The sequence below is a fragment of the Triticum aestivum genome, chromosome 6D (assembly GCF_018294505.1).
Source record: "Triticum aestivum cultivar Chinese Spring chromosome 6D, IWGSC CS RefSeq v2.1, whole genome shotgun sequence".
NCBI classification, from domain to species: Eukaryota; Viridiplantae; Streptophyta; class Magnoliopsida; order Poales; family Poaceae; genus Triticum; species Triticum aestivum.
Window position 1 is genome coordinate 372,895,720 of NC_057811.1, and position 18,989 is coordinate 372,914,708.

General features: G+C 46.5%; 1 protein-coding gene across 2 annotated transcripts; it reads left to right on the plus strand.

Annotated features, from left to right (window-relative positions):
- Positions 1–11,179: 11,179 nt before the first annotated feature.
- Positions 11,180–18,383, plus strand: LOC123145175 (uncharacterized). Of its 2 annotated transcripts, XM_044564520.1 has the most exons (18): positions 11,183–11,745; positions 12,174–12,232; positions 12,341–12,472; positions 12,565–12,705; positions 13,179–13,235; positions 13,422–13,516; positions 14,104–14,236; positions 14,867–15,046; positions 15,260–15,453; positions 15,574–15,640; positions 15,835–15,968; positions 16,182–16,248; positions 16,516–16,578; positions 16,658–16,890; positions 16,986–17,115; positions 17,202–17,294; positions 17,398–17,601; positions 17,700–18,383. In XM_044564520.1, exons 1-18 carry the CDS (start codon positions 11,385–11,387, stop codon positions 17,976–17,978), a joined length of 2,622 nt encoding a protein of 873 aa, XP_044420455.1. In that variant the 5' UTR covers positions 11,183–11,384; the 3' UTR covers positions 17,979–18,383. The 2 variants fall into 2 exon arrangements, 1 of the variants encoding a protein (XP_044420455.1); XR_006472157.1 differs by lacking the exons at positions 17,398–17,601; positions 17,700–18,383 and having other exon boundaries at positions 11,180–11,745; positions 17,039–17,115.
- The last annotated feature ends 606 nt before the right edge of the window (positions 18,384–18,989 follow it).

Genomic DNA, 18,989 nt, shown 5'->3' on the forward strand with positions numbered 1-18,989 from the left:
TATGAGAGAGAGTTGAGTGTTGGGGAGACTATCATTTGAAGCACAAGAGCAAAGAGTTCATCATCAACACACCATTTGTTACTTCTTGGAGAGTGGTGTCTCCTAGATTGGCTAGGTGTCACTTGGGAGCCTTCGACAAGATTGTGGAGTTGAACCAAGGAGTTTGTAAGGGCAAGGAGATCGCCTACTTCATGAAGATCTACCCTAGTGAGGCAAGTCCTTCGTGGGCGACAGCCATGGTGGGATAGACAAGGTTGCTTCTTCGTGGACCCTTCGTGGGTGGATCCCTCCGTGGACTCGCGCAACTGTTACCCTTCGTGGGTTAAAGTCTCCATCAACATGGATGTACGATAGCACCACCTATCGGAACCACGGATAAAAAATCTCCATGTCAACATTGCGTTTGCTCCCTCAAACTCATCCCTTTACCTTCATATGCAATTGTTTTACATTCCGCTGCTATACTCTTAGAATTGCATGTGTAGGTTGATTGCTTGACTTGTGCTAAGTTGTTAAAATCTGCCAAGAACTAAAATTGGGAAAATGCTAGATTTTTATTTGATCAAGTAGTCTAATCACCCCCCTCTAGACATACTTTCGATCCTATAGTTATTCTCCGACTGAGGCCCTTGACATTGCCAACCGCCTCAATTGTCGCCTGGGCTCCCTCCCCACGACCTACCTGGGGACGCCCATTAGTGATTCTCGGCTTACCGTTGCTGACCTGCGTCCAGCGGTGACCAAGTTGCAAACGCGCATTGAGCCTTGGCAGGGTCGGTGGCTTTCGAAGGCGGCCCGGACGATTCTCATGAACTCCTCCCTCTCCAGCCTCCTCTTGTTCCTTATGAGCTTCTACAGCCTTCACGAGACCCTCCATCACGAGATCGCCAAGATCCAATCCCGCTTCTATTGGGCCGGGGACAATAATAAGCAGAAATATCATATGGTTAGTTGGCCCGACATCTGCAAGCCCCGGGAGCAAGGAGGCCTCGGCATCATGTGCTCGAAGCGCATGAACATTGCCCTCCTCCCCCGCTGGCTCTGGCGCATCTCACAAGGGCACGGTGGGCTGTGGTTAGACATCATCCGGAACAAATACTTGCGTGGCCAACCACTGGCATTCTTGTTGGGAATCGTAGCATAATTTTAAAATTTTCCTACGCTCACCAAGATGCATCTATGGAGTATACTAGCAACGAGGGGAAAGGAGTGCATCTACATACCCTTGTAGATCGCGAGCGGAAGCGTTCCAATGAACGTGGATGACGGAGTCGTACTCGCCGTGATCCAAATCACCGATGACCGAGTGCCGAACGGACGGCACCTCCGCGTTCAACACACGTACGATGCAGCGACGTCTCCTCCTTCTTGATCCAGCAAGGGGGAAGGAGAAGTTGATGGAGATCCAGCAGCACGACGGCGTGGTGGTGGATGTAGCGGGTCTCGGCAGGGCTTCGCCGAGCTTCTGCGAGACGGAGGGGTGTAGCAGGGGAGGAGGGAGGCGCCCAAGGCTGTAGGTTGCTGCCCTCCCTCCCCCCTTTATATAGGCCCCCTGGGAGGGGGGGCGGCGGCCAAAGCCCATCTAGGGCAAGGGGCAGCGGCCAAAGGGGGGGAAGGGGTTGCCTTGCCCCCCAAGGTAAGGGGGAAGCCCCCCACCCTAGGGTTCCCAACCCTAGGCGCATGGGGGGAGGCCCATGGGGGGCGCCCAGCCCACTAGGGGCTGGTTCCCTTCCACTTTCAGCCCATGGGGCCCTCCGGGACAGGTGGCCCCACCCGGTGGACCCCCGGGACCCTTCCGGTGGTCCCGGTACAATACCGGTAACCCCCGAAACTTTCCCGGTGGCCGAAACTTGACTTCCTATATATAATTCTTCACCTCCGGACCATTCCGGAACCTCTCGTGACGTCCGGGATCTCATCCGGGACTCCGAACAACTTTCGGGTTTCCGCATACATATATCTCTACAACCCTAGCGTCACCGAACCTTAAGTGTGTAGACCCTACGGGTTCGGGAGACATGCAGACATGACCGAGACGCCTCTCCGGTCAATAACCAACAGCGGGATCTGGATACCCATGTTGGCTCCCACATGTTCCACGATGATCTCATCGGATGAACCACGGTGTCGAGGATTCAATCAATCCCGTATGCAATTCCCTTTGTCAATCGGTATGTTACTTGCCCGAGATTCGATCGTCGGTATCCCAATACCTTGTTCAATCTCGTTACCGGCAAGTCTCTTTACTCGTACCGCAATGCATGATCCCGTGACTAACGCCTTAGTCACATTGAGCTCATTATGATGATGCATTTCCGAGTGGGCCCAGAGATACCTCTCCGTCACACGGAGTGACAAATCCCAGTCTCGATCCGTGCCAACCCAACAGACACTTTCGGAGATACCCGTAGTGCACCTTTATAGTCACCCAGTTACGTTGTGACGTTTGGCACACCCAAAGCACTCCTACGGTATCCGGGAGTTGCACGATCTCATGGTCTAAGGAAAAGATACTTGACATTGGAAAAGCTCTAGCAAACGAAACTACACGATCTTTTATGCTATGCTTAGGATTGGGTCTTGTCCATCACATCATTCTCCTAATGATGTGATCCCGTTATCAATGACATCCAATGTCCATAGTCAGGAAACCATGACTATCTGTTGATCAACGAGCTAGTCAACTAGAGGCTTACTAGGGACACGTTGTGGTCTATGCATTCACACATGTATTACGATTTCCGGACAATACAATTATAGCATGAACAATAGACGATTATCATGAACAAAGAAATATAATAATAACCATTTATTATTGCCTCTAGGGCATATTTCCAACAGTCTCCCACTTGCACTAGAGTCAATAATCTAGTTACATTGTGATGAATCGAACACCCATTGCGTCCTGGTGTTGATCATGTTTTGCCCTAGGGAGAGGTTTAGTCAACGGATCTGCTACATTCAGGTCCGTATGTACTTTACAAATATCTATGTCTCCATTTTGAACACTTTCATGAATGGAGTTGAAGCGACGCTTGATATGCCTGGTCTTCTGTGAAACCTGGGCTCCTTCGCAAGGGCAATAGCTCCAGTGTTGTCACAGAAGAGAGTCATCGGGCCCGACGCATTGGGAATCACCCCTAGGTCGGTAATGAACTCCTTCATCCAGACTGCTTCCTGTGCTGCCTCCGAGGCTGCCATGTACTCCGCTTCACATGTAGATCCCGCCACGACGCTTTGCTTGCAACTGCACCAGCTTACTGCTCCTCCATTAAAAATATACACGTATCCGTTTTGTGACTTCGAGTCATCCAGATCTGTGTCGAAGCTAGCATCGACGTAACCCTTTACGACGAGCTCTTCGTCACCTCCATAAACGAGAAACATATCCTTAGTCCTCTTCAGGTACTTCAGGATATTCTTGACCGCTGTCCAGTGTTCCATGCCGGGATTACTTTGGTACCTTCCTACCAAACTTACGGCAAGGTTTACATCAGGTCTGGTACACAGCATGGCATACATAATAGACCCTATGGCCGAGGCATAGGGGATGACACTCATCTTTTCTATATCTTCTGCCGTGGTCGGGCATTGAGTCGTGCTCAATTGCACACCTTGCAATACAGGCAAGAACCCCTTCTTGGACTGATCCATACTGAACTTCTTCAATATCTTGTCAAGGTATGTACTCTGTGAAAGACCAATGAGGCATCTTGATCTATCTCTATAGATCTTGATGCCTAATATATAAGCAGCTTCTCCAAGGTCCTTCATTGAAAAACACTTATTCAAATAGGCCTTTATACTCTCCAAGAATTCTATATCATTTCCCATCAACAGTATGCCATCCACATATAATATGAGAAATGCTACAGAGCTCCCACTCACTTTCTTGTAAACACAGGCTTCTCCATAAGTCTGTGTAAACCCAAACGCTTTGATCATCTCATCAAAGCGAATGTTCCAACTCCGAGATGCTTGCACCAGCCCATAGATTGAGCGCTGGAGCTTGAATACTTTGTTAGCATTCTTAGGATCGACAAAACCTTCCGGCTGCATCATATATAACTCTTCCTTAAGGAAGCCATTAAGGAATGCCGTTTTGACGTCCATCTGCCATATCTCATAATCATAGTATGCGGCAATTGCTAACATGATTCGGACGGACTTCAGCTTCGCTACGGGTGAGAAAGTCTCATCGTAGTCAACCCCTTGAACTTGTCGATAACCCTTAGCGACAAGTCGAGCTTTGTAGATGGTCACATTACCATCTGCGTCCGTCTTCTTCTTAAATATCCATTTGTTTTCTATGGCTCGCCGCTCATCGGGCAAGTCAGTCAAAGTCCATACTTTGTTTTCATACATGGATTCTATCTCGGATTTCATGGCTTCTAGCCATTTGTCGGAATCCGGGCCCGCCATCGCTTCTTCATAGTTCGAAGGTTCACTGTTGTCTAACAACATGATTTCCAGGACAGGGTTGCCGTACCACTCTGGTGCGGAACGTGTCCTTGTGGACCTCCGAAGTTCAGTAACTTGATCTGAAGCTTCATGATCATCATCATTAACTTCCTCCCCAGTCGGTGTAGGCACCACAGGAACATTTTCCCGCGCTGCGCTACTTTCCGGTTCGGAAGGGGTGACTATCACCACATCAAGTTCCACTTTCCTCCCACTCAATTCTTTCGAGAGAAACTCCTTCTCTAGAAAGGACCCGTTCTTAGCAACGAAGATCTTGCCTTCGGATCTGAGGTAGAAGGTATACCCAATAGTTTCCTTAGGGTATCCAATGAAGACACATTTTTCTGACTTGGGTTCGAGCTTTTCAGGTTGTAGTTTCTTGACATAAGCATCGCATCCCCAAACTTTTAGAAACGACAGCTTAGGTTTCTTCCCAAACCATAATTCATACGGTGTCGTCTCAACGGATTTCGACGGAGCCCTATTTTAAAGTGAATGCGGCAGTCTCTAAAGCATAGCCCCAAAATGAGAGCGGTAAATCGGTAAGAGACATCATAGATCGCACCATATCCAATAGAGTGCGATTACGATGTTCGGACACACCATTTCTCTGAGGTGTTCCAGGCGGCGTGAGTTGTGAAACTTATTCCACATTTCCTTAAGTGTGTACCAAATTCGTGACTTAAATATTCTCCACCACGATCTGATCGTAAGAATTTTATTTTTCTGTCACGTTGATTCTCAACTTCACTCTGAAATTCCTTGAACTTTTCAAAGGTTTCAGACTTGTGTTTCATTAGGTAGACATACCCATATCTACTTAAGTCATCAGTGAGAGTGAGAACATAACGATATCCTCCGCGAGCCTCAACACTCATTGGACCGCACACATCGGTATGTATGATTTCCAATAAGTTGGTTGCTCGCTCCATTGTTCCGGAGAACAGAGTCTTGGTCATCTTACCCATGAGGCATGGTTCGCACGTGTCAAATGATTCGTAATCAAGAGACTCCAAAAGTCCATCTGCATGGAGCTTCTTCATGCGCTTGACACCAATGTGACCAAGGCGGCAGTGCCACAAGTATGTGGGACTATCGTTATCAACTTTACATCTTTTGGTATTCACGCTATGAACATGTGTAACATCACGTTCGAGATTCATCAAAAATAAACCATTGACCAGCGGGGCATGACCATAAAACATATCTCTCAAATAAATAGAACAACCATTATTCTCGGATTTAAATGAGTAGCCATCTCGAATTAAACGAGATCCAGATACAATGTTCATGCTCAAAGCTAGCACTAAATAACAATTATTGAGGTTTAAAACTAATCCCGTGGGTAGATGCAGAGGTAGCGTGCCGACGGCGATCACATCGACCTTGGAACCATTCCCGACGCGCATCGTCACCTCGTCCTTCGCCAGTCTCCGTTTATTCCGTAGTTCCTGCTTTGAGTTACAAATATGAGCAACCGCACCGGTATCAAATACCCAGGAGCTACTACGAGTACTGGTAAGGTACACATCAATTACATGTATATCACATATACCTTTGGTGTTGCCAGCCTTCTTCTTGTCCGCTAAGTATTTGGGGCAGTTCCGCTTCCAGTGACCACTTCCCTTGCAATAAAAACACTCAGTCTCGGGCTTGGGTCCATACTTTGACTTCTTCCCAGTAACTGGTTTACCGGGCGCGGCAACTCCCTTGCCGTCCTTTTTGAAGTTCTTCTTACCCTTGCCCTTCTTGAACTTAGTGGTTTTATTCACCATCAACACTTGATGTTCTTTTCTGATCTCCCCTTCCGCTGATTTCAGCATTGAATACACCTCAGGAATGGTCTTTTCCATCCCCTGCATATTGTAGTTCATCACAAAGCTCTTGTAGCTTGGTGGAAGCGATTGGAGGATTCTGTCAATGACCGCGTCATCCGGGAGATTAACTCCCAGCTGAGACAGGCGGTTATGCAACCCAGACATTCTGAGTATGTGCTCACTAACAGAACTGTTCTCCTCCATTTTACAGCTGAAGAACTTGTCGGAGACATCATATCTCTCGACCCGGGCATGAGCTTGGAAAACCAATTTCAGCTCCTCGAACATCTCATATGCTCCATGTTTCTCAAAACGCTTTTGGAGACCCGGTTCTAGGCTGTAAAGCATGCCGCACTGAACGAGGGAGTAATCATCAGCACGCTGCTGCCAAGCGTTCATAACATCTTGGTTCTCTGGGATTGGTGCATCACCTAGCGGTGCTTCTAAGACATAATCTTTCTTGGCTACTATGAGGATGAGCCTCAGGTTCCGGACCCAGTCCGTATAGTTGCTGCCATCATCTTTCAGCTTGGTTTTCTCTAGGAACGCGTTGAAATTGAGGACAACGTTGGCCATTAGATCTACAAGACATAGTGTAAAGATTTTAGACTAAGTTCATGATAATTAAGTTCATCTAATCAAATTATTTAATGAACTCCCACTCAGATAGACATCCCTCTAGTCATCTAAGTGAAACATGATCCGAGTTAACTAGGCCGTGTCCGATCATCACGTGAGACGGACTAGTCAAGATCGGTGAACATCTCCATGTTGATCGTATCTTCTATACGACTCATGCTCGACCTTTTGGTCCTCCGTGTTCCGAGGCCATGTCTGTACATGCTAGGCTCGTCAAGTCAACCTAAGTGTATTGCGTGTGTTCCGAGGCCATGTCTGTACATGCTAGGCTCGTCAACACCCGTTGTATTCGAACGTTAGAATCTATCACACCCGATCATCACGTGGTGCTTCGAAACAACGAACCTTCGCAACGGTGCACAGTTAGGGTGAACACTTTCTTGAAATTATTATAAGGGATCATCTTACTTACTACCGTCGTTCTAAGCAAATAAGATGCATAAACATGATAAACATCACATGCAATCAAATAGTGACATGATATGGCCAATATCATCATGCTCCTTTGATCTCCATCTTCGGGGCACCATGATCATCTTCGTCACCGGCATGACACCATGATCTCCATCATTGTGTCTTCATGAAGTCGTCACGCCAACGATTACTTCTACTTACATGGCTAACTCGTTTAGCAATAAAGTAAAGTAAATTACATGGCGTTATTCAATGACACGCAGGTCATGCAAAATAATAAAGACAACTCCTATGGCTCCTGCCGGTTGTCATACTCATCGACATGCAAGTCGTGATTCCTATTACAAGAATATGATCAATCTCATACATCACATATATCATTCATAACATCTTCTGGCCATATCACATCACATAGCACTTGCTGCAAAAACAAGTTAGACGTCCTCTAATTGTTGTTGCAAGTTTTTACGTGGTTTGTAGGTTTCTAGCAAGAACGTTTTCTTACCTACGTATGACCACAACGTGATTTGCCAATTTCTATTTACCCTTCATAAGGACCCTTTTCATCGAATCCGTTCCGACTAAAGTAGGAGAGACAGACACCCGCTAGCCACCTTATGCATCTAGTGCATGTCAGTCGGTGGAACCTGTCTCACGTAAGCGTACGTGTAAGGTCGGTCCGGGCCGTTTCATCCTACAATGCCGCCGAAACAAGAAAAGACTAGTAGCGGCAAGAAGAATTGGCAAACTCAACGCCCACAACTGCTTTGTGTTCTACTCGTGCATAGTAACTACGCATAGGCCTGGCTCATGATGCCACTGTTGGGAATCGTAGCATAATTTTAAAATTTTCCTACGCTCACCAAGATGCATCTATGGAGTATACTAGCAACGAGGGGAAAGGAGTGCATCTACATACCCTTGTAGATCGCGAGCGGAAGCGTTCCAATGAACGTGGATGACGGAGTCGTACTCGCCGTGATCCAAATCACCGACGACCGAGTGCCGAACGGACGGCACCTCTGCGTTCAACACACGTACGGTGCAGCGACGTCTCCTCCTTCTTGATCCAGCAAGGGGGAAGGAGAAGTTGATGGAGATCCAGCAGCACGACGGCGTGGTGGTGGATGTAGCGGGTCTCGGCAGGGCTTCGCCGAGCTTCTGCGAGACGGAGAGGTGTATCAGGGGAGGAGGGAGGCGCCCAAGGCTGTAGGTTGCGGCCCTCCCTCCCCCCCTTTATATAGGCCCCCTGGGAGGGGGGGCGGCGGCCAAAGGGGGGGAAGGGGTTGCCTTGCCCCCCAAGGCAAGGGGGAAGCCCCCCCACCCTAGGGTTCCCAACCCTAGGCGCATGGGGGGAGGCCCATGGGGGGGCGCCCAGCCCACTAGGGGCTGGTTCCCTTCCACTTTCAGCCCATGGGGCCCTCCGGGACAGGTGGCCCCACCCGGTGGACCCCCGGGACCCTTCCGGTGGTCCCGGTACAATACCGGTAACCCCCGAAACTTTCCCGGTGGCCGAAACTTGACTTCCTATATATAATTCTTCACCTCCGGACCATTCCGGAACCTCTCGTGACGTCCGGGATCTCATCTGGGACTCCGAACAACTTTCGGGTTTCCGCATACATATATCTCTACAACCCTAGCGTCACCGAACCTTAAGTGTGTAGACCCTACGGGTTCGGGAGACATGCAGACATGACCGAGACGCCTCTCCGGTCAATAACCAACAGCGGGATCTGGATACCCATGTTGGCTCCCACATGTTCCACGATGATCTCATCGGATGAACCACGGTGTCGAGGATTCAATCAATCCCGTATGCAATTCCCTTTGTCAATTGGTATGTTACTTGCCCGAGATTCGATCGTCGGTATCCCAATACCTTGTTCAATCTCGTTACCGGCAAGTCTCTTTACTCGTACTGCAATGCATGATCCCGTGACTAACGCCTTAGTCACATTGAGCTCATTATGATGATGCATTACCGAGTGGGCCCAGAGATACCTCTCCGTCACACGGAGTGACAAATCCCAGTCTCGATCCGTGCCAACCCAACAGACACTTTCGGAGATACCCGTAGTGCACCTTTATAGTCACCCAGTTACGTTGTGACGTTTGGCACACCCAAAGCACTCCTACGGTATCCGGGAGTTGCACGATCTCATGGTCTAAGGAAAAGATACTTGACATTGGAAAAGCTCTAGCAAACGAAACTACACGATCTTTTATGCTATGCTTAGGATTGGGTCTTGTCCATCACATCATTCTCCTAATGATGTGATCCCGTTATCAATGACATCCAATGTCCATAGTCAGGAAACCATGACTATCTATTGATCAACGAGCTAGTCAACTAGAGGCTTACTAGGGACACGTTGTGGTCTATGCATTCACACATGTATTACGATTTCCGGAAAATACAATTATAGCATGAACAATAGACGATTATCATGAACAAAGAAATATAATAATAACCATTTATTATTGCCTCTAGGGCATATTTCCAACAATTCTGCCAACGGTCTGGTGGATCCCAGTTCTGGCAGTCAGTCATCCAACTGCTCCCCGTCCTCCGCATTGGGACCTCCATTTCGGTCGGATCGGGAGCAGCGACCATGTTCTGGTTTGACCGATGGGCGGGCGACGCCCCCTTCGCTGCCCGCTTCCCCGACCTCTTCTCCATCGCTGTCGTCCCAACGATCTCAGTTCAACAGGCCTTCATTGAGTTAGGGCGCCTCGCGTTTCGGAGGCCATTTGGGCCTCCGGAAGTTGCCGCCTGGCATGAGCTGTTTGATTGCATTGCTCTCCATGAGCCGACTGTCGATGCAGGCCCGGATGAGGTTCGGTGGCGCCTTGAGCCTTCGGGCCAATTCTCCACCAAGTCCCTCTACTCGGCTATCGCCCCCTCCTCCGCCCGCCCCCCTCCAGGCGGTGTGGTCCATTCGTCTGCCCCTAAAAATTCGGATCTTCATGTGGCAATGGATCCGCGGCCGGCTCCCGTCTGGAGTTGAGGTCCGCAAGCGCAATGGCCCGGGTTCTGGCCTTTGCCCTCTCTGTGATACCCCCGAAGACTCGAACCACATCTTCTTCGCCTGCTTGTCTGCTCAATTCGTTTGGAGCTGCTTTAGAGAGGCGGTTGGTGGAGATTGGTGCCACACCAACTTCCCCGACCTCTTCGCCGAACTCCAGGCCTCCCCTTTGCCCACCCGCCACATTAGGTGGTTCGAGATTGGGTTCTCGCGTGGACCCTCTGGACGATTCACAATAAGCTTGTGATTCAGCGCACTCCGCTTCGACGGTCTACTGACGCTCTCTTCAAACTGTCTGGTTACTTGCAGCTTTGGCGGCCGCTTAGCCGCCCTCGGGACCGGGACGCCATCTCCGTCTTCATCGCCGACCTCCGCTCGATGGCCGTCCGCCTGTCGCCGCCTCCTCCAGAGCCTAATTAGACGTCTGTTTGCTCCCCGGCCTTGGCCCCGGCTGAGCCTTGTCCTTTATTTTGTGTGTGTGTTGGGCTTGTTGAGCTGTGCCCTCAGCAGTACTTCTGGACCTCTTGTTGTCTGACTTGGGTGTGTGTTCTGAACTAGTCCTTGTATATGTGCTTTTGGCGGTTTGCTTTATTTATAAAGCGGGGCGAAAGCCTTTTTCGGTAATAACGTTTTTGATAAATAAATACCGAGGCAAGCAAAACTCATGATCTAGCGAGTAGTAGTAAAAGAAGAAAAGAGAACCGTAAGGCCTTGTTCGGTTAATCTCCTCTCAAGAATTGGAGGAAATTTGGACGAATTTCGGTACGGGATTTAATCCCCCTCAACCCCCTTTAAATCAGCACAACGGGAGGAGCTAGAGGGGACAGGCGGAGTGAGCAACGCCGTTCCGTCCCAGCCACAGCCACCCACACAAACCCAACACGCCTCGGCGTCCTCACCCGGTCACCCCCTCCCCACCACTCGTCGCCACTCCCGCGCCGTGCGTGCCAGAATGAGATAGAAACTCCCCGCCCGCGCACGGCCGGAGAGCACCCCCGCAACCGCAGCGGCCCGCCCGACTCGCATGACGCCGTCGCCGGCGTCCACGTCAGCCCCCGACCTCGGCATGCTGGGCCGCCGCCTCGTGCTGCTTCCGGCGAGCGCCGCGGCGTCGTTGGTGCGCGGGGAGCGGAGGAGGGCGCGGTTGCGGCTGGGGTGCGTGCTCGAGCACGTGGCCCCGCGGCTCGCGCTGGCCTCAGCCGCGCTCGTAGGGGCCGGGGAGGTGATCGCCGCGGCCGCCGTCGCGGGGGGAAGCGGCGGCGCGGTTCACGGCGCCGTGGCATCCACGATCGCGCAACTGGCGGTCTCGGCCGTGGCGATCGCGTCCGGGGCGTGCCTGTCGACCAAGGTCGACTTCCTCTGGCCTCGCATCGAGCAGCTGCCTGGTAGATACCCTCTATGCGTAACATGTAATTTATTCGCAATAAGCAATTGTGAATCATATCTCTATGCTTCCATTCCATATGTGCGATTAGCTAATAAGCTCTAGTAATCGCGTTCTAGACCATCTAAATCATTGCGTCTTAGCTTTTATATATAGATTTGAAGTAATTTATTCGCATGCTTGAATTGTTGGAAGCAGCAGTTGAGTGATGTATGCATCGCAGAGCATTTTACACCTTATAGTGTACTCTTGTAGTAGTATAACATAACAAATCAGTAATTGGTTTGTTTTTACTGCTTAGTTAACATTGTAGCTCCAATAAGCCAGTAACGCTCCTAATCTCCTATGACCGCAGGCCCTGCACCCATTTAAGTAAGATATGCATCCGTTGTTTTGCCTACCTTACACTTTTATTCTGTATACGTGCAGATACTCTTGTATTTGAAGGAGTGGAGGTGACAGGATATCAAATATTTGAGGATCCAAAGGTATTAAAACATTAGAGACATTCTGAACAAAAATTGTCATATATATGTATTCACCTGAACTTTGACATTTTTACTCTTTTATTTGACATCCTCAATCCCGTGATACAGGTGCAGAAAGCAATTGCATTTGCAAGTACAGCTCACATTGGGCAATTTAGGAGAACAGGTGACCCATATGTTACACACTGCATACATACGGGAAAAATCTTAGCTGCCTTGGTCCCATCCACTGGAGAAAGAGTATGGCTCCGCTGCCCTTCTGTTTCTATAGGTTTTAGTTGATGAATGCTCTCCTTCTTTCATCTCTAATCCCATGGTTGCATCTCATGTAGGCAATCAATACCGTTGTTGCTGGTATTCTTCATGATGTTATTGATGATACAGCTGAGAACCTGAAGAGCGTAGCAGAGCAATTTGGGGATGATGTTGCAAGCTTGGTATCTGGTGTATCAAAACTGAGCTACATAAATCAGGTTATTCATTTGTTAGTAAAGCATTCTATATAAGCATTTCTCTGCTAGTGCTAGCATTGATTCATAAGTGCTATCTCACTACCATACAATATTGGGATGCAAATCATGATGGTGAAGACATGATTGATATAGCAAATGTGCTTATTATTGCATGATGCACGCTGTATTACTAAAATTGTTGTTAATGAATGCAGTATACCATGACATTCCTACCAGTTTTAAGTTCCATCTCAGTCTTTTTTTCTCCTGATGCTGAGTTATTTTAAATTTTCAGTCTACTTGCTTCAGATGTCTCAATACACCATATGCATGCCAATTTGCTCTGTCCTTGTTGCATAATGCAGTTCATCCCTTCCTATTGTTATCTTGAAAGATCATAATCACTGCATTATGTAACACTTTCTGTCGTCTGTACTTTCTTTCTCTTCAACATGTTTTTGCCATTGTCCATGACTATGAGCTTTACATTACAGCTACTGCGCAGGCATCGGCAAAAAAACACTGGCGGAAGCACTCTTACTTCTGAAGAAGTATGTTCCATTCCTTATTAAGCTACTCTTAGAGATTGTTAATGTCCACTCTCTTTTCCTATGATTTTTCTTACTAATGAAAATTAGTTCCGAACAGTGCATTGGTATATTTGTAATTTGCCATAAAAACATATGATGCTGCTCCCGAAAAACTCAGGAATTTATGATTGTCCTGTTGTCAGCCAGGCAAACAACCTGCGTGCTATGCTATTGGGGATGGTTGATGATCCTCGTGTGGTGCTTATCAAGCTGGCAGACCGCTTGCACAATATGCGAACAATGTAAGTTATTTAGGCTTCTCCTTACTATGTAGCTTGCTGTACACGTAAAACCTGCCGTTTAATCTGAAGTATTTAGTATCTTCAATTGTAATACTCCCTCTGATCCATATTAGTTGTCACTGCTTTAGTACAACTTTAGTACAAAGTTGTACTAAAGCAGCGACGATTAATATGGATCGGAGGGAGTACCGATTTTTCTGGCTTGTCACATGACAATATCCTTGACAATACCTCCATGGTATGTTTTTTGTGAGCTTCTAATGATTCTCATCAGCAATTTCTGTTTCACCTTACCATAAAGACCAACTGCTAGAGTCAGTGATGCAATATGAACCAGCCTTAACTATCTTGTTTGTCTTGTTCCCATCTGGAACTTACTGTGTATTTCCCCTTCAAACCAGCAGCGGTACTTGTTTTGAGTCATTTATGTCCATCAGCATCGTAACACACTCCTTTAGTTGCCTTATTGCCAGCACCTAAGCATTCTCTATATGTATTGAAATGCTCCTACTTTTAACTTAAGTATGCTTTCAAATAGCTATTGGATTATGTAAATGGTTGTGTGCTTACTAAGATCAGCATTTCAGCTATGCTCTTCCCATTCCAAAAGCTGAGGCTGTTGCTCAAGAGACATTAGCTGTCTGGTGCTCACTTGCTTCTCGATTGGGAGTCTGGGCTTTGAAAGCTGAGCTAGAAGACTTATGCTTTGCTGTCCTTCAGGTTTTTATTCTATTAAGCATATGGGTTGCCTCCGAAATGTTACTTTTGTTCATCTGTAATATTACCCCGTGTGATACGTCTTTTGGCTTTACTTGGTTCTGGATACATACCACGTGGGCTTTATGTTGTGTATTTGTTGTTATGCTCTCTTCAAATTTCAAGAGATACTTTGTTCATCTCATGGTTAATAGCCATTATATTGTTGTAACTTTGAGTGTTTGATGCAAGATTTGTTTGCATGCCACACCACTTGATGGGTCCCTCAAACATGTTGATTTGATGCTTAGGAGCCATTTTATAATGCATGATTGTGATAAACTAGATCTCTTTTCACTGTTGGACCAAAATGCTTAAAATATGTTTAGGCAGACCAATTAGTAATATTTTGTGCATTTGAAAGGGCCAAAGAGACCATATTCCATTTAGTACTGGGCATATGCTGTTTTTTTTTGGATGAAAGCATAGGCTGTTATTTTGACCTATTCATCGAGTTATTCATGTCTTGATCTTGCATCTGCAATGAGGTTATCATGGTACCTCTTGTTTAGTACCATTATAGTTTGTAATGCCTTATTTTATTCCATGCATCATTATTTTTAAATGTTTCTTATCTCCTTCAAATTCTCGCAGCCCCAAGTTTTCATGAAAATACGATCTGAACTTACTTCGATGTGGAATTCTACCAGCAAGGATAAAAGCATGAGAAGGTCATCAATTAGAAGTGATTTGCTTGCCTCCACGAAGGAAGTGCACGCGACTTCCACCCATGATTTACTTAGTTCGAACGACCAAGAACAATCAAATATGGAGGTGCGTTAGTAAATGAATATGTTCACTAGCAACATATACTAAACAATCAGATTGACTAACATCGATATGTCATGCAACTTTCACTTATATTGCCTCCCGTACCTCGCTTCCCTCATCAGCATATGTATGATTGAACACAATAAATTCTTATCATTCTCCTCAAACTGGTATGCTTGATAGCTTATCTTATTATAAATCCTTCCTTCACTGCAGGATTTATTGCGAGCTGTATTGCCATTTGACCTCTTTTTGGATCGGAGAAGGCGCTCTGACTTCCTTAATAATCTCCAAAGTAATTCTGAAGCATCCATACGAAAGCCTAAAATTGTTGATGACGCTGCTATTGCATTAACATCTTTAGCAGCTTGTGAGGAAGAACTTCAGCAGGAATTGCTTATAACAACGTCGTAAGTTCACAACCTAGTGATCTTAGGGATGCCCAACTTCTCACATCTAATTATCTAAATCTGCGTGCCCACTAGTAGCATTGCGGTTCTCATTCTTGAATTACGCTACATCTTCTGCAGGTATATACCTGGGATGGAAGTTAGGCTGTCAAGTAGACTGAAAAGCTTATATAGCATCTACTGTAAGGTACCATTAGTCGATTGTTTGACTACATACAAATAGTATTATTCGTGTTGTTTAAGTACATGTGTAACCAATGCATTATGATCATAAATTCGAGAATGTATGTTGGAGTTGTCAGCCTTACTGAAAGAATTTTCTTATGGCGTGCACTTCTGCATGTTGGATTTGTTAGTTACTGACACATTTTGTATCAACAGATGAAAAGGAAACGTGTAGGCATTAGACAAGTATACGATGCTCGTGCGTTGAGGGTGATTGTTGGAGACAAAAATGGTGCATTGCATGGACCTGCAGTCAGGAGTTGCTACAGCATCCTTGATATAGTACACAGGTTTCCTGTGAATTTAATTATTTATGTGGAGCTACCCATGTCTAGAAGGTCTAGATATGCTAAAGTTGCTACTTGACCAAATAAATGCTTCATTTGATGTATCGGTGTAGCATCATCATATTTCCGTGTAACTTGGCCTTTTTATCATTATGGATGTTCTTTGTGGCTAGTTTAAGTTCATATTTTAATTGTCTGCTTTATCTGCATGTGCAGGTTATGGACTCCAATCGATGGGGAGTTCGATGACTATATTATCAACCCTAAGGGCAGCGGTTACCAAGTAAGCATCATCTCTCACCAAATAAAACATCTTGTAGCCAGTATTAATGCGGAAGTATGAATTAATCCAAAAATTCGAGTGTGCTTAGTTTGCATGGGAACTGCTAATCACCCAAGCTAGTAATGGTATTATGCTGTCCATACCATGAACTAGCTTAGAGTTGAACCCTGACCTGCTTGTCGAATCAATTACTAGACTGTCTTGTTTACTGACTCCTTCCATCCCCTATTTGCACTTCAATTTTCTGGTGGCTATTTTCTGTTCTAGTCACTCCATACAGCAGTTCAGGCATCCGATAGCTCACCGCTGGAGGTCCAAATTAGGACCCAGGTAGATAAAGTTTCTTCTTATTTTGTTGAATAGATGCTTAACAGTTCGTCCTGATCCTGTTGGAGGTTGTTGTCCACAGCGAATGCATGAGTATGCAGAGTATGGACTGGCTGCGCATTGGTTGTACAAGGAGAGCAGTGTTAACACGGGAAGTGGCATGGGTAACAAGATAAAACAAAGTACGTCGTATGCATCAAGTTCTTCAGAAGATGAAATAACAGACGGGGTGCCCTCAAAGTATATTTCTATGAAAGTGGGGCATCCGGTCCTCAGAATTGATGGTAATCACTTACTGGCAGCTGTCATTGTCAGGTATAGCTTCAACTTCAGTTATGAACATACTTTGTTGTTTATTTTGTAGCATTGTTATTGCAGTTGATATCTGATTTGTGTAAGTCAAATTGCAGCATAGAGAAAGGGGGTAAAGAATTGCTTGTTGCTGTACGTTTTACCCTTGAAGCTTCTGAAGATGTAGCTGAGCGGCGATCTTCCTTTCAGTTGAAGCGTTGGGAGGCTTATGCTAGGCTTCATAAGAAGGTATATCTGATGATGACAATTTTTTGTTTATGGATTCTGCGTGTGAGAAGGCGTTTATTTCTATCTCACACTCATACTTATTTTAGGTAACTGAGAAATGGTGGTGTGCACCAGGACATGGTGACTGGTCAACAAACCTGGAGAAGTACACACTATGCCGGGATGGTATATACCATAAGGTTTGCATGGCTGAAACATTACTACTTCGTATCAATTTGTCTCTACTACATTGTTGTTCATATGGTTGATTGATATCTCGTACACCTCTAATATCTTTTGTAGCAAGACCAATTTGGGAGACTTTTGCCGACATTTATTCAAATAATTGATTTGACGGAAGAGGAAGAGGAGGAGTACTGGATGGTTGTATCTGCAGTATTTGAAGGCAAAGAAACCTCCACTCTGACATCTGAATCGAGCAACGGTGATAGATCAACTTCCGACCTTCCAATCTCTACTCCCTTGAGTGATCCCATCAACAACAAGGTCAACATGTTGCTGCCATTTCTGACATTTACTTTGTTTAATGTTTAGTGAAAGGAAACCTCGAATCTCACTGCTTATATTCACTATATTTGTCATAGGTTCATTTGCTCAGGACAATGCTTCAATGGGAGGAGCAAGTACGCCGTCGAGCATCGGTAGCGGAGAGAAGTCTCGGCTCGCTGACCGATCCAATTCTTCGTGAGGTGGCCATCATCTGCTGGCCGTATGGGAAGATAATGAGGATGAGTACTGGCAGCACAGCCGCTGACGCCGGTAGAAGAATGGGCGTGGATGGGAAGCTGCTTTGGGTCAATGGCCAACTTGTGCTGCCTCAAACCGAGCTCAAGGATGGAGATATAGTGGAAGTGAGGACGTAGTAGTTCTCAGGGTAATTGATCAGATTGGCTCATTGATACATACAGGGGATGCAAAATGCAAAAGAATGCTAGACGTAGCCAAAACCTCGGAAGTGTACAGTCCATCTGTGGAAATCGAAAATAATCGAAGGAAGCAGGCAGGGAGTAACAAGGTGTTGTATTCTGTACATATGCGACCAGGTACCAACTGTACGTGTCGGTAGTGGTGTACTAATTTCAGCATGTAAAAAAATGTACATATTTGTTCTGGATCACTTGTACTTCTCTGGTGTCGAACACGAAACTGCCAAACTGGCTATGGCATGCTCATTTCAGTTCTCGTAGTCGTCGCTAGGTAGTCTATGAATATGAATGTAATTTTTATTATTTTTGATGTTTGTTGTACTGCCATGATTGGAGATAAATTATCAGTCCCCCCCCCCATCAAAAAAATATCACTAGCTGAGAAAAATACATCATTACAATATTTTAAGCAAATAGGATGGGAGAAAAAACTGGGATGTTCGAACATAGAGCGTCATTGATTTTTTAAGTAGTACTTTTTTTTTTTTGTGCCGCAAGCAAACCCGTTCCTTTTCACACACCCCAGCAACAAGGAAAACAGTTTCGTTCCACACGGAAACCCGGTCTCTGTGAAAATCGATGAGGTTTCTATTGGCTCGGCAATAATGTGATAACCAATGAAAAACGAACGATCTCCATTTATGGCAAAATCGGGAAGCCTCGAAGGATCCACCCACAGCCCCCGGAATCAATCAACGCCTTCCAAACTCGCAAAGCGAGGCGCGTCTACGCCTCACGCTATCCCGGGACCCACGCCGCAGCGAGACTGGTAAAAACCGGGAATAATCAATAGGGACAGATCTGTGGACAGCGTGTCCGGTCGCTCACTCGTACGGCGTCTCTCGCCCGGGCCCGCGCGCAGCGACGTGACTGGGGACAGCCTAGAGGGTACGCGGAGCCCCCCGGAGCCGCCACGCGATCTGGCCTGGCCCCTGTTCAAACATTCAA

Bases quoted from the DNA above. Each gene is read 5' to 3' on its own strand.
- LOC123145175 (XM_044564520.1), top strand. From the start codon at position 11,385: ATGACGCCGTCGCCGGCGTCCACGTCAGCCCCCGACCTCGGCATGCTG. The intron at 14,237-14,866 runs GTTTTTATTCTA...AAATTCTCGCAG, and splicing joins TATGCTTTGCTGTCCTTCAG to CCCCAAGTTTTCATGAAAAT. The intron at 16,249-16,515 runs GTAAGCATCATC...TTTCTGTTCTAG, and splicing joins CTAAGGGCAGCGGTTACCAA to TCACTCCATACAGCAGTTCA.